Source organism: Talpa europaea, assembly GCF_964194135.1.
Source record: "Talpa europaea genome assembly, chromosome: 2".
Classification (NCBI taxonomy): Eukaryota; Metazoa; Chordata; class Mammalia; order Eulipotyphla; family Talpidae; genus Talpa; species Talpa europaea.
In genome coordinates, this window is record NC_140068.1 from 17,651,874 (window position 1) to 17,667,381 (window position 15,508).

Consider the following 15,508-nt stretch of genomic DNA (forward strand, 5'->3'; position numbering starts at 1 on the left):
CCTGTAGGTAGGGGCTCAGCCAGCAGACGGAGGTGGGTACTGGCTCTGAGGGTTTCGGGCTCTGAGCTTGGTACGGAGGCTTCTGTGATCATTTCAAAGATTGGTATGTAAGGGGAGGGTTATAGTTTGAGGGTCACAGTTTTGTAATCCTTATGGACTTGAAAGGGCACCAATTAAAGTGTTAGGGTTATCCTGGAGTGGAAAGACATAAAACTTTCTTGCATATTAACATAAAGTATTAATTCCACCAGGCAGAAACAAATTTGTAAAGTATGGGCCTGGTAGGAAAATCTTTTGTTCCCTCCTTATATGGGGTATTGGGACAGGGATAAATGTTGAGTTAAGACCAGTTACTCAGTCCTGGCTGGAGGAGAAAGGTCTCTCCATTATGCACATAATGGAAAGTGGAGCCTTCTTGGAGAAGACACATATTTCAAAAGGCAAATCTACTGAAACTTTTAGGTCTTATATTATGAAAAAAATAGCACCCATGTTTGTTTGATCTATTTCATTCTCTGTGTTAATTTTCTTTAATTTTCACCAAAATGTCAGTGAAATCGGCAGCTCACATGAAGGCCTCCAGTGTGTGGGGCTTGTCTGTGAGTGAAATTGAGACAAGGGACTCACTTTCAGGTTTGGCTGATGCACTAACAGTAACATTGAGGTAACAGCACCTCAGTGACACAAAGAAATGTACAAAGTGACTGCCAGCAAGAGCAAAGGGGACTTTCCGTATCTTCCTCATCCTAGAATCCCTTAAAACATTGGAAGGATTTGGCACCCCCATGGCACAGGGGATGGGGCTAGAGTCAGTGACACTGATGCAGAACATTTTGGTTACTCCAGAGACATGGTCTAGAATGATAAATGACCTGTCATTGCCTCTTGAAAACCTATGGCTGTTATATATGTGAAGTAGCTGATTTGCAAAAACACAATGTCATAATTTAAACTCTAATTAATAAAATAATGATATTTACTGATGCTTATTCACACATAATTCCTACACAGTTTTGTACTGCTAGAGGATGAAGAATATGAAAAAATTTTCCCCTTAAACTAGCCAATATGAATATGTACTAATGTTAAAAAATGAAAATCAGTTTTACTACAAAAAATATACCAGAGGACATTAAATGTATGACACATTTTCAGACTGGAAGACCTAGTTATGGGCTTGGGTTACACATTTGTAGCTTCTCAGATGGTGGGTGCAGACAGTGAAAATATCTTATGCAAGAGAACAAAGAATTTGAAAGTCAAGAGAGACTCTTTAACAAAGTCCTGGTGGTCCGGAAAAGCTGAAAGGATGGAGCATGCTGCCAGAAAGGATACACTCTGGAGTTTTCATCCAGCAGTATAAAATGCTGCAAATGTAGCCAAGGTGGGAAATGGAAGGGGAGCATCGAAAATGTATTATCACTTCACAGACATGAAAAACTGTTTAAATCAGATGGCAACAGAAAAAGTAATAGTTACAAACTCATAGTGAAATGTAAACAATATATGAAGAAATGGACCACCCCAAATAGAGAAGTCAACCTTTGTATATAAAACATCTCTGAACAGTGAACTGTGTTCATGTTAGCTATTATTGAATTTAAAATCACGCTCAAACACACATGTGCATGCACACACATGACATACACATAGCTGAAATACACAAACTAAGCTAAAGCTTCTATACCTTATATGAGTAATCATGTAAAATATGTTTTCTTTTTAAAAAATGCCTGCTGTCACATCACTTCTGGAGAAAAGAGAACATGAAAGAAAATTGAGGGTTTTTTTCCTTTTAATTACTTAGGGAAAACATATTATTGTTTAATTGTTCATTTTCATGCTCTAGCAGTAAAGAAAAAATATTTAGAGTCTGAAAACATTACATAATTATTTTCTCTGACTGTTACTTTTTAAAAGACTTGTTCTTACGCCTCAGGGCACTGAAGTACTGGCTTGTCAGCAAAATGACAACTTGCAGGCTTACTTAGGACAATAGACATTTACACGGGCCATGTAGATTTCTGAGCCAAGTACTACATCCCACAGTTCCTCACTGCTTCCTCTCCACAGGAAGCCCCGAAGGAAGTGGGGGTCAGATTAAAGGGAGGGGATAAACACAACTCGATGTCTGTGATTCGAATATGAGACTGAAAGTTCTACTGCTTCAGCACACAGTTGGTTACACACACCTGCAGTTAGAAAGCCACTGTGACTGATCCCTTCATGGAAACTACAGAAAAACAATGGCTCTCTTTGGGTCTGAGGGTTGCACTGATCACACACCATCATATCTGTGAAAAACACAGGTGTGTGTCAGCTATAAGGTAAAGGTATGAGTCTGTGGATGATCAAACAAGTCGCTGGATGTGGCGAGGCTCCTGAAAATTTGGTGGGTAAAAATACACGTCAATGAGATCCAATATTTGTTTGAAACTGTCTAATTTTGTTTGAGGCTGGTTAATGAGATAAAAACAGGGCCATAAGAAAGAAAGAAGAAAAGAATATGAAGGCCTAATAGTGGGAGAAATAGCATTTCCATTCTCTATTTTATAGGCCAGAAGAATCCATGCTCTTCCTACTCACTAACCTGCCCTACCAGGTTGAGATGAGCAGGAAGGGGGTCTGTGGTCCTTTAGGATCACAGCTTGATCATGTAGCGCAGTACCTGTACAAAGTAACATCCTAATATACAGAGAAATAATATACTCTAAGAATTGCAATGAAATTTTTCACTGTTCCCTTCCATATTAGCAAAACCTAACATTTTCTTAACTTTTCTGTATCTCCCTCTCTCTCAGTTTCCTTCTAATTAATTCAAGGGTCTCATGGTGATTTTCCTATTTCTGAGATTATTTATCAGCATCATTCATTTCAGTTATGGTACTTTTCTATAATTACATTTGCATATTTTAAGCTATGATTTCTGCTAATTAGTACTTCATTAAAAAATCAGGATTCAGGGTACAGGTGAAAATTATTAGGAAATAATACCCAGACACATAATTTAAAACAGCTCACTGACATAAAGAAGTAAGCCTTCCAAAATGGTATTTCATAGTGAGTTTAGAAATTCTTCCCTTACCAGCAGAACTCCGAAGTGTGTGAGGTGGTTACACAGGCACACCGTTTCGTTCTTTTCTGCATTTGTTTGTGCATCGCATCCTGATCTGTTCCAAAATCCAAAATTTTCTATAGGAGAAAATCAATAAACATTGTTGGATGACATTTTGTTTAAGGAAATATGCCTCAGATGCCTTTACTGTTTCACTATAAGCATATTATATTGTGAAAGTTGCCAATACTTAGAATTAAGATTCCTGGAATCTGAGGATGTTGGCAGTGAGTAGGCAGAGATTATCAGTGGTTTTCAACTGGGTTCAACTGGGTTTGTTCAATTTTTTTTAAGGATCTTTTATTTATTTATACAAGAGTTGGGGTACAGGCCAGAGGCATGGGAGGGTGGGAGGATTCACCAGAGACAGAGCAGGGATCAGAACAGGCAGACGGACCAAAAGCACTGCTGTGGGGAGCAGCAGACATGACAGGAGAGGTCTGCCACACATGTGGGTATCTCCCTGGCCAGCCGGGAAACGAACCAGCGCTGCAAAAGCTGCGGACGGCTCCACAGCGCTGCTCTCAACCTGCTGCGCCACCAGGGAAGCCCAGGTTTGTTCAATTTTTAATATATTTTAAAATCAACTTCCATAAAAATACAAATATAACATACACCAATGTATGACAGCAATGCATTATTTTTATCTTGAGCCAATCTGTTTTGGGGAGGACACAAGGACAAAGATCTACTTCTCTGGAACATGCTATTATGTACACAGGGGCTATGTGCAACATAGCTTGTTATAACATACTGCCCCGACTTTTACGGTATGTTATGAAATATAAGCCCCTCCTATATTTGAAGACTATTTTAAGACTGCAAGGAGGTATCATTTTTAACTATTAATATATATCTAGTAAATCAGACTCTTCTCAAAATTATACAACTAGAAACTGAACAGTAATAAAAAGTTTTCAGCTTTTGACAAGGAGCATCAGGAAAGAGGCTTAGGACTCCTCCACAAGACACACCCACCCACACTGACTTGATGTGGTCACCAGAATCCCACTAGGGCTTTTTGAGGGGATACCTTTGGGGGCAGAATAAGGGGGTTCATGACTTGTCCTTCCCGTCAAAGAAAGCTCCCCACTTTTCACCCAGTAATTCACCCCTTAATTTTGCCTTTCTCTCTTGATCTGCAAATGGCATTCTGGAGGTAGTGCACTTCTTTCAAATAATATATACCCATTGTAACTAATCCTACATTTAGTTTTTTTTTAAATGAACATCCACCCACTCCCCATAATCTGAGGTCTAAAAGCTGAATTTTAAATTATCTGCCTCGTGTATATCAAATAATCTCTGCAGTGGTCTAGAAGAATGAGATCAAGTATATATGAACAGTCATCTGAAAGTGGCCACAACAGTGCATTAACAATGCATAGCAATATATAAAGTACAATACAATGTATTTTATAAATAACTAAGGTCAGAGGTTGTTTGCCACTAAAAAAAGTCAGATCTTCCCGTATCTTCTTGTCTGCAAGAATGAATAGTTACAGAAATTAGATACCGCTTCTCAAGCTCCCTAAACTAAAGTCTGCAGCTTAGTCACCATCACACTTACATTGTGACTCACTGTGGTCCAGGGTAAAATGAAAGAAGAGGGGGGTGTTTAACAAGGTTTCAAATTCAGTTTTTATTAAGACAGTCAATATTTTAAAACTTACCATTTTTGTTTAGATCCCAGAAGGCACAGATGGAATGAGGCACTGCCTATATTAACATAACAATAAACATGTGACACTGTTTAAAATAAATGAAAAAATCATACAATTTGAATATGTGAAAATGTTAAGGTTTTCACAAAGAAATAGATTTGCCTTAGTCATGCCAATATGACCTCAGAAAGGCAGGCAGTGCAGGGGAATCTCCTTTCACAAAGACTCTAAGTGGAAATCAACTATAACTAACTCCATGAGGGATCCTGTTATCCATCTATCTGCAGGTTCAATTTATGTCTCATTGTAAAATGTAATTCCCTATTAAAGTAATTAAAACTGGCACTCAAACAGATACTGCACACTCACATTCTTCGCAGCATTAGTCATAAGAGCCAAAGGTGGACCAAAGTGTCCATCACCTGACACATGGGTAAGAAAAAATGGGGTGTGTGTATTTTAATGTGTATTAGAATTCCATAATATTTATATTATGATACGTAAGAAGAATATATATAAACATATGCTATAATATAAGCATATAAGCATATATTATAATACATTATATAAGCATATATTACATACATATACATATACACAACAGAATATTATCCACACTTAAAGAGAGAGGAGATCCTGGCACGTGCTATATGGATGAACCTGAAATATGTTAAGTGGAATAAACCAGTCACAAAAAGACAAATACCATGTGATTCCACTTACATGGGGAAATTCCGAGAGAGAGAGAGAGAGAGAGAGAGAGAGACAGAGAGAGACAGAGAGAGAGACAGAGACAGAGAGAGACAGAGAGTAGAACAATGGCTGCTGGGGGCTGGGAGGGGGAATTGGGGAGCTGTGGCTTAATGGGCACATGTTTGCAGTTGGGGGAGAGAAAAACTTCTGGAGATGGATGTGAAATGGTAGCAGAACAGTATGAATATACTTAATGCCACCGAGCTGTATACTTAAAAATAGTAAAACTAGTAATTTTATATCATGTCTATTTTGTGATCAAAATAACACTCATTATGGATGCAGACACTGAAACAAAGGAATGAACAGGTAGAACGTTGAGTCTCAAGGGGTTCAGTGACAAAGGGAGCCTCCTTCTTAGATCATTTACTTCCAAGCCTTAGTCCTTATCTGCCAGCTCACTTCCCTCCATCTTCCTGCCTAATGGCAGAGTGATGTCTGGACCATCTATGGGAGGGGGAGCCACATGGCTGGGCTAGAGAGTACATATAGTAAGAACCCTCAGATAGTAAGAACCCTCTCATAAACAGATGAGAGCAAGAGAAATGAAGCAAGATAGAAAGGTAGGTAGGTAGACAGACAGCAACCTTGGCAGAGATGTAGACAATTACTAATCTGTCAAAGGATGAGTCAGCTTTCTCTTGTTTCCCTCTACTTCCCAGCTGCAGCAATCTTTGACTTTAAAATACAATCAAAACCTGTAACAGCAGGACTGTGCAATGAATCTGCACCTAATTTACTTGAATATATGTGGTTTCTTCAAAATAACCATTGGCTCCCATTCTTTTCCTGAGTTCTAGAAATGACTAATCCCCCCACCCCCGCAACACACACACACACTCCAGTTGCCACAGTTTATTGTGACATTCGGCCACTAACCGACTAGGTGTTCCTCCACACTCCCACCCCTGCCCAGTTACTTTGATCATGTAAAGGAACAAAAGCCACAGTTCACCAAAAGAGGCTTCTACTGTTCCATCGCTCTTTGCATCATCTTTATTTTTTTACCTCAGTGTGTTTGATTTTGATTTGAACAGGATCCTTCAGATCGTGGATGGTAATGTTTCCAATACTGCATGCCATCACATAACTCACTAAGTGGCTCTCGTTGTTTTTTACACCCTTTAAAGAAAATAAATTGTGTATTAGTCAGAAGTACACACTTTTATTTTATTTGGGGGCTCCAAAATAAGCAAACTGTCAGCACTTTTTACACTTAAGATCTTCAATTATAGAACATCCTGTTTATAAGACCAAAATGCTGGCTTTCCTGAAACAGCTTTGCTATTTCCCTTATTACAATAAATACACTGAAGGAACATTAGCAGTGAATGTTTAAGGCACTGTGCAGAAAACTTCATTCTTGATTGCTATAACTAATGCCCAGCCATTTAACACCTGAAACAATGCAAACCCATAACTAATATAAATACATAAAAGCTGCAAAAAAATTAGAAAATATGGTGTGAAAAATATTTTAAAAAGCATACAATAACATTTCATATCCATGACAACAGCCCAATTGCAGCTTCCATTTCACAGATTCAGTTCTCAGGAAATCAAATTAGTGCATCTATGCTGCAAAATGATTGGACCCACAAAACTGTCCCTCCAGGGAAATATCACTACTTTCTTTTCCCCGTCGTGTTTCTTGCTGAACCTCCTGAATTACTCTATTGCAGCTTATAAATCAGTTGTTTTGGAATAAGTGTAGGATTTCTTCAATGGCCAATGACACTCAGCATTCAGAATATAGCTTTTTATTACTTTAGTGTGGTCATTCGCACATTCATCTTTGGCTTGGGGATACCTAAACTTACCTTTAAAAATACTCTATCTTCAGCATCCCTGGTGGCGGAAGGGGTTAAATCTCAGCACTATGAAGCTATCAGCAGCCACTATAGCAGGAGTTGGATCCCCAGCTGGACAAGGAGCTGACCCACATGGCCCAGCAGACCCCTCCTGTCTCGCCCGCTGCTCCCCTCAACAGTGTATTTCAGTCAATCCGCCTGTTCTGCTCCCTACTCTGTTTCTGGTGAATACATTCAATCCCTGCACCTCTGGCCTGTACCCCAGTTCTTGTATGCATAAATAAATCTTTTAAAAAATACTCTATCTTGTTCACAGTGTGAAGGGGGGACCACAGAAACTTAAAACTATTTCACACTGCTATAAATTTATTTTATAAAACATACACATATTTCCTAATAATTACTTTGGGAGATGTCAAAGGAGAAGGTGGTATAGATGGTGTAGAAAAAGGAAGAGTCGCAATAAGACAATAACAAATTCTTTCAACTCTGAGTTGTCCTAAATCCTTCCCCGGAGCTTAGCCCTTCCTCTGATGGGATGGCCCCCCATGCATATTTTGTGACACTCTGTATATTTTGTATGGTTTTTAAAGGTGACAATGGTAAGTCTCAAATAAAAAACAGTTTAATCTGTTCATAGCTATTAAACCTTTCAGAGTAATTACAAGTAATTGCACTCTTAATATCAGAATTTCTATATAGTTTGTTTCTAAAATATTAGCTAATAAAAATGTAAAGTTTTGGAATTAATTACTGCAAATGATTTCATGGTATTGCTTTGCTTCTCTGTAGCCTACTTTGCTATTCCTGTATAAATGATGTAACAGGCAGGTCTAGTAATAACATTTCTATTGGCTTTGAAACTTGCCATTTTCTCCTACATTAGTCACATTTATTGATATAGACAGGTATACTCAATTTAATTACATTATTTTTATTTTTTTAAAAAAGGCTCAGTGAAACTGCACTGGATGGTTGTATTTTCGAAGGCAACTAGAGGTCACCAGTGTTTGCTAGCAGTAGACTTTCTAGTATCTAGAAACAATGCCAATAAAAATGATAATATGTACTCAGCACAATACCACCTTATTTGGGGAATGTGTGAAGGCCAAAGGTCATTTAAAACACTAATGAGAAAAATGATTAAAGCCAAGAATGCTGCTCATTATATAAGCTCTGCTTCCTGCTGAATTGAAAAAAAACTCTTTCCTTTGGTTTCTTTAACCTGAAGGTCTAAATTGTTAGAGCGTATATTTTAAAAAAGGAATAATAAGTCATAACTTTTTGACAAATTCCATTTTTAATTCTATTATGCAAGTCTTAATATATTATGTGATTAATTTAAAAACTCAAAAGAAAACATCCTGTTAATAAGCATAATTATCTGAAATAAAATATTTAAACAATTATGTTAAAGTTTTCCATCTTTGAATGTACAAAAAGTTAACTTCTCCAGACCTCTGGATATATTTCCAAGGTATCTGAAATTCCATATTTCCCTTTGAACAAAGAAACTCAATTTTCCAGTTGAAACTAATAATTAAAAGAACACTTACCCCGAAAAGTCCAGTTTTATTAAAGAAAGTAAACTGTGCTCTGCTCATGGAATCTTCTTGACTTAAATTTTCAAATAGATTTGGAGGCAAAATTACAGAAGCCAGTGGATCCATTTGTCCACTTTCAAAATCCATCTGTCATACAGAGAGATATATTAGTTGAATAATCACAATTGCATTGCCATGATAGTTTTACTCCACGTGCTATTAAGGCAGGAGAATAAGTATAAGTCTCAATGTATTTAGGACAGGGCTTTCCTTCTAGTAAGACCATGTCCTCCTGGGTGAACTCTTACACATGGCACAGCCTTCCTGGGTGAACCCCTATACATGGTACAGCTAGGAAATAGCATTGATTTTAACTAAGGCAAACTGAGAAGTCTATAAATCAGTTAATATTTTCAAATATAAGAATTAGATTTACATTTAATAGATTTTGAAGTTTTCTCAGAACACTTCATGAAAAATAACTACGATACCAACAAAAGACTATAATTAATTTTTTAACTTCTGAGAATAAGTATCTCTACATAGAGGAAACAACTGACATTTTATGAATACTCTTGGATATCATTTTTCCTGAACCCATAGATCAGGCCAAAGAGTATTTTCCTGAAAATATACTTGAATGAGACTGAGGCCGACTGAGTTTTCACTCTTATTTAAAATATTAAACAGAATTACCCCCAAAGAACTCCTTGTCTATAACAGAAAAAGAGGTTTTCTTCCTTATATCCAGATTTTTATTATTTTATCTCCACAAGTAAGTATCACACACCACATGTGTGTTTTCCCATGTCAAAGATGACGTGGATAGTGGCTAATACTGTCTAGCACACAGGAGAGACTTAAAAATTACTTGATGAATTATCACTTGAACAGGTCAGAGTCTCTCCATGAATCTAGGCCCACCTTTCCTGTCCCGCCCACTGTCCCCTGTTAATCCCAGTTTTGATATCACTGGTTCTCAAAGCATAATCCTCAGACCAGCAAATTCAGCAATACCTGGAACCTGTTAAAAGTGTAAATTAGGTCCACCCAAGACATACTAAATAACTGTCTTCATGGATGGGACCCAGAAACATGTTTTGACAAGCCCTGCAGAATCACTGGCAAAGAACATACACCAAGTTTCTTTCCCACCTTTTAATAAAGCTCTTTCTCTGACCAAACTGACCCCCACCCCCTTCCTCTTAACAATGTGGCCCTTATTCATGCTTTAATATTTAGGTCCATTATCACCACTTATAGAATGGTAAAATGGCCATCTCTATCACTCAGGTTCTGAAAGTATTCCTTCTCTAGGCAATGACATAACTTAAAGTCATTGCTACTACACATATTAGGCAATCTCCAGACCTGCCTGCCAACTTGAACCAAGATCTCCTTGAAGTAGCAACTGGTAGGTGATGAGAAAAATTTTATTTGTGTGATTAATTGCAATTAAAGAAACACTGACTGGTTACCTGGAAATATGATTCATTATCGCCTGGAAGACCGATGCTAAAATTTAAAGTTTCATTTGACACTCCAAGAGCCAAATTGCGAGTTGAAATAGTCACACGTGGTGTGATACTTAGGTCTATCTTGAAGGCCAATTCATCAATTGTTTTTAAAGCTCTAAAGGAATGACAATACCACTGTTATTATCATGTTTTAGGTACCCATACACACACGATTTGCTACAGGGAGAAATATAAACAGAATAAAACTGTCTTTAAATTCTTTGATCTGAGCATGAATGTCTACAAAATAACTCCAGACTACAATAATATCAGTTAAAACACAGAACCACAGTATAGATACTTCCTCAAGAGGAATGTATACCTTAACGAAAATCAATAATTTAATCATTCTAACAAATACCTGTTTTTCCCCTATCTTAGCCTTCTTTTCTTCATATGAAAAACTCTCTACCCTACTTCGTAACTGACCAATAATCAAAGGAAATAATGTGGCAAAGTAAACTATGAGACACTGAAAAAAATGCTTGTAATTATTTTGTGGATAAGGCAAATTAAAGAATACATTTTTAAAAATACAAAATTTTCACCTAAGAAATTTGGTTGAAAGGAAGGCACTAGAAAGAAAGAAATTAAATATCATAATACATCAAGTGAAATCACTGGATACAAGTGGAACTGGTAAAAGTAGGTACATTTTGACCTTAAGCAATTTAATTTCACAGGATACTAACTGTGACCAAATTATGCCTAAAAGATGTGAGTTCAATGATTGCTGTCTCCTTTGCAAACAAAAAGTGTCATAAATGAATATTTGTGATAGTCTGTTCATCTTCTGATTTAACCAGTTAATATATTCAGTTAAAATGAAATACTAGTGATGCTATCATAGAACTCCTTACATATCTATTTAGATAACAACCCTAATCATTCTGCAAGTTACATGTCTCCAAAAAAAGAAAATAGAACTTTCAAGTTCTTTCTATGAGTGACGTTGGAAAATATCAGCAGATAGTGTAGAGGTTTGAACTATTAGGTCTCAGTGCCAAGCATTCAACTATGTGAGAAATTATATAATAATATACTTAAGCAATTATACTCTCCAGAAGAAAAAACATAAAAACTTACTCAGAAGAGGAATTCTGCAATTCATCAGCTGGACTGGTTAAGATATTGGAAAAAATTTTCATTATGGTTGAGCCAAGGGTGATGTCGATGTAGTCTTCTTTATTCACAAGCTTTTTGACCTGATCTACAATGCTGCTGATATTGGCTGAGTTTAAGTTCTGCACATCACTGGTTAAATTTAAAATCTCATTGGCAATTGTATTTGCTTCTTCTAAAAAAAAGGCAGAAGAAACAACGATACAATGTTTTACCTGTGCATTTTGAGCATTCCTGGGAATATAAATCCATGTGACATTTTATCAATGTATCATTGAAGCAGCAAACTGTATGTCCTAGAAACTGAGCAACTCAGGTAAGTAACTTGGAGGGCCCACTTATCACATATGGTTCTAAAAGTTATGCTCCCACAATCACTGTATTTGTGTGAATCTGATGGTTAAAAATGTAACACAAAACTACAAGTAATTGGTATCAATATCAACGGATACATTATTTTTAAGTCTTCTTTAAAACTTTTTTACTCTTTTTAATCTCTCCAGGATAATAGAACAAAACATTAGAATGAGGAAAAACATTATTTTCTACCTTACATGAAATAATCATTTGCCTAGTCTTTAGTATTCTAACAGTATCCACAGAGCATGAGGTCATTTCATTTTGTCTTGGAGAAGTGAAAAAAATCACTTACGTGTACAATTAGAGAGATCAGGAGGTCCCCAGTAGACGTAAGTTTGGTTGTACCTGATGCTTTGAACCAAAAAATGATAGTTCAGATTATGCCATATGTGACATTATAACTGAGAAAATTAATGATAGGTTTTAGACTTTGCTTTGATATGGAGTTAAATTTCATTTGACAATAAGACTGTAATATAATGAAATGAAAATGCTTACTGGAAAAAATCAGATGCATGTATTACAAAAACAAAATACCAGTAAACTGTCCTCACCTAGGATATATCAGGCTAATAAGATTAAAGACATATTTAGTAACAGGGGGCAAGGATCACTTTAAAAACCTTTCACACAAAATCTGATTTTGATTTCATATCACTCCATAAGGCAGATTCTGATCCACCCTTTATAGACAAGGAAATAAATTTAGGTAAGTCAAGGAATTTTCCAAGTTCTGGTAGACAGAAGAAGGTATACCCACATTTCCCACTCAAGTCACTAAGTCTCTAAAATCCCCTTCTTTTTTTCTGACCACAGGTAAGGTGCAAAACTTTTCTACCTGAGCAGTTTCAGCTTGTGAATTATCCCCAAGAAAATTCTAACTAGGGACAGGATAGATGCCACTGCATTTGAGTTCCTTTTGGGTGAATCCTCTGCAATGGCCATGCCTTTGAACTTTCTGTTAAACATTTAGCAAAAATCTACAGCCTGACAGTCTCCATTAGCAGACTGTCCTACTTTGATCATTTTTTAAATTTATTTATTTATGCATACAAAAACTGGGGTGTAAGCCAGAGGTGTGGGATGGGGGGTGAGAGGATTCACCAGAGATAGTGGGGAGCAGAACAGGCAGATCTGAAATACACTGCTGAGGGGAGCGGCAGGGGAGACTAGAGAAGTCTGCTGCACCATGTGGGTCAACTCCCTGGGAGGCCAGGGATCAAACTTGTGCTGCAGTGGCTAGCAGTAGCTTGATAGCACTCTCTTTAACCCCTGCACCTATTTTTATTCCCTGCTTCAAAAACTGCCATTCCAGGGCCTCACCTGGTGGCGCAGGCGGTTGAGCGCTACGCTGTGAAGATGTCTGCAGCCTCTGCAGCGTGGGTTCGATCCCGGATGGCCGGCGAGGGTCCCACATGGCGAGACAGACCTCTCCTGTCTCGCCCGCTGCTCCCCTCAGCAGTGTATTTCGTCGGTCTGCCTGTTCTGTTCCCTACTCTTTCTCTGGTGAATCCTCTCACCCTCCTGTGCATCTGGCCTGTACCCCGGTTCTTGTATCAAATAAATAAATAAATCTTTTTAAAAAATTGCCATTCCAAAAAAGGTCCAAAATAATGGCATTTCAGATGCACATGCCATGGCTGTGCAGTGGCTCAAGTCACCCAAACATAAGGTGCACTAGAGTCAGCCTCTGGATTCCAAATGTCACCTTCTTTCTTTAAAAATTAGATTAAGATCTGCTTGGAGTAAAAAGGCTTTTCTTGGTAACCTACCCACCTCGGCTTCTCCTGATCTCCCATGGAGTGAATGATTTAGGCGCCCAGAGATCCCCACCCGTCTTTTAGTCGATACCCAGGGCATGTGGGCTACTGTGCAGTCTGTGCTACCTGGGAAAGTGGATAACATGGGGCTTTACTAGCAAAAGTCAAAGAAAGTATTACCACTCCCTTATGGCCTTGACATTAGTCTTCCCTCTACAAGTTAGTCTGTGTGTCCTGGGCGAGATGGAGGGCCATATATAACCTTTGGGGAGCTCCTCCCGAGGACATGCATCTATGTGAAAAATAAAAATCACATGAGAAATATTCATGTATTTTTTGAAGCGACAAAGTTGGCATGGTATTTATTTTATATAATACTAAAATCCTACTTTTTTATGGTCAGAATTTGTAAACATTTAGAAATTCAAAGAAATTCATATATAATACATTTCAGATATAAAAATGATTACATCTTCCAAAACCATCAAATAAAAATTTCACCCTTGAATGAGTATAAACATGAACCACATACTCATTCTAATGTAAATTATTAGCAGATTAAATTATAAAAAGAAAGATTTATTCAAAAATAATATTAGAGAAAATGAAAACACTTGGGGAAACTTCAAAGCATAATTTTATCATTTTTCACAAGGTAACATATATAAAATGACGCATCATAATTGTATATAACATTAGGACAATAACTTTCCTTTTTCTTGTCTGTCTTTTTGGTCAAAATCAAGTCTCATTTTATTCAAATATTTACTTGGAGGATGTGCTAGATGCTGGGGAGATAGAAAGTGAGGGTGGAGAAGAAAAAAGAAGATATGTTCTCAATTCACAAGAAATTACTTTTTAAAGAAAAAAATACAGGGGCCTCCCTGGTAGCGCAGGGGTTAAAGACAGTGCTATCAAGCTATTGCTAGCCACTGCAGCACTAGTTCAATCCCCATCACCAGCCTGCCAGGAAGGTGACCCACATGGCGCAGCAGACCTCTCCTGTCTCATCCACTGCTCCCCTCAGCAGTGTATTTTGGTCAGTCTGCCTGTTCTGCTCCCCAACTCTGTCTGGTGAATCCTCTCACTCCCTGCACCTCTGGCCTGTACCCCAGTTCTTATATGCATAAATAAATAAATCTTTAAAAAAATAAAAATACATAAGAACATAAATAGGTCCAGTCAAATACTGGTTTTCTGCTGTGCGATTCTCTAGGAATCTGGACTACAGGAGCTGGAGGCTCAAAGGTGGTACTATCTACTTACACATAAAGGTGTCAGAAAAAGCTTCAATTTAGAAAAGGTGACATTAACTGTCTTTAAAACTATGAAGGTGATAATCAAGTGGATGATGAGAAGGGGGCAGTGTGGGCAGAGAGATAGAAAGGAGGCATAAGAGTAAGATATTTTTTGGCAAGTGCTAGCAGTAGGCTGGGAATGGTGTCCAGGTAAGAATTAAAACTAGGTAAGGCTAGGGGCCTCCTCTGGTGGCTCAGGTGGTTGAGCACCATGCTGTGAAGCTGTCCACAGTCTCTGCAGCACCAGTTCGATCCCAGCCGGCCAGCGGGTCCCACATGGCAAGCAGACCTCAGGAATTTGTCAGAGTGGCACATGGAGAGACAGAATAAGTCAAGTATAAGAAGGGAGATGAGGGCCTCCCCTGGTGGCGCAGTGTTTGAGAGCTGGGCTGTGAAGTTGCCTGCAGCCTCTGCAACACCGGTTTGATCTCCGGCCTCCACTATAGGGTCCCACATGGCGCGCAGACCTCTCCTGCCGCCCACTGCTCCCCTCAGCAGTATATTTCGTCAGTCTGCCTGTTCTGTTCCCCACTCTGTCTCCGGTGAATCCTCTCACCCTCCCGC

At 38.1% G+C, this 15,508-nt stretch overlaps 1 protein-coding gene across 1 annotated transcript in view; it reads right to left on the bottom strand.

Moving 5' to 3' along the window:
• Positions 1 to 15,508, bottom strand: part of ADGRG6 (adhesion G protein-coupled receptor G6) — a gene marked incomplete at both ends in the record, with an annotated part of 129,578 nt that overhangs the window by 22,721 nt on the left and 91,349 nt on the right. Inside the window, 8 exons of the mRNA XM_084257908.1 lie at positions 3,086 to 3,192; positions 4,789 to 4,834; positions 6,541 to 6,654; positions 8,900 to 9,034; positions 10,366 to 10,519; positions 11,491 to 11,701; positions 12,179 to 12,237; positions 13,595 to 13,772. Coding sequence (XP_084114034.1) covers positions 3,086 to 3,192; positions 4,789 to 4,834; positions 6,541 to 6,654; positions 8,900 to 9,034; positions 10,366 to 10,519; positions 11,491 to 11,701; positions 12,179 to 12,237; positions 13,595 to 13,772 — 1,004 coding nt within the window. The remainder of the gene's footprint in view (positions 1 to 3,085; positions 3,193 to 4,788; positions 4,835 to 6,540; positions 6,655 to 8,899; positions 9,035 to 10,365; positions 10,520 to 11,490; positions 11,702 to 12,178; positions 12,238 to 13,594; positions 13,773 to 15,508) is intronic.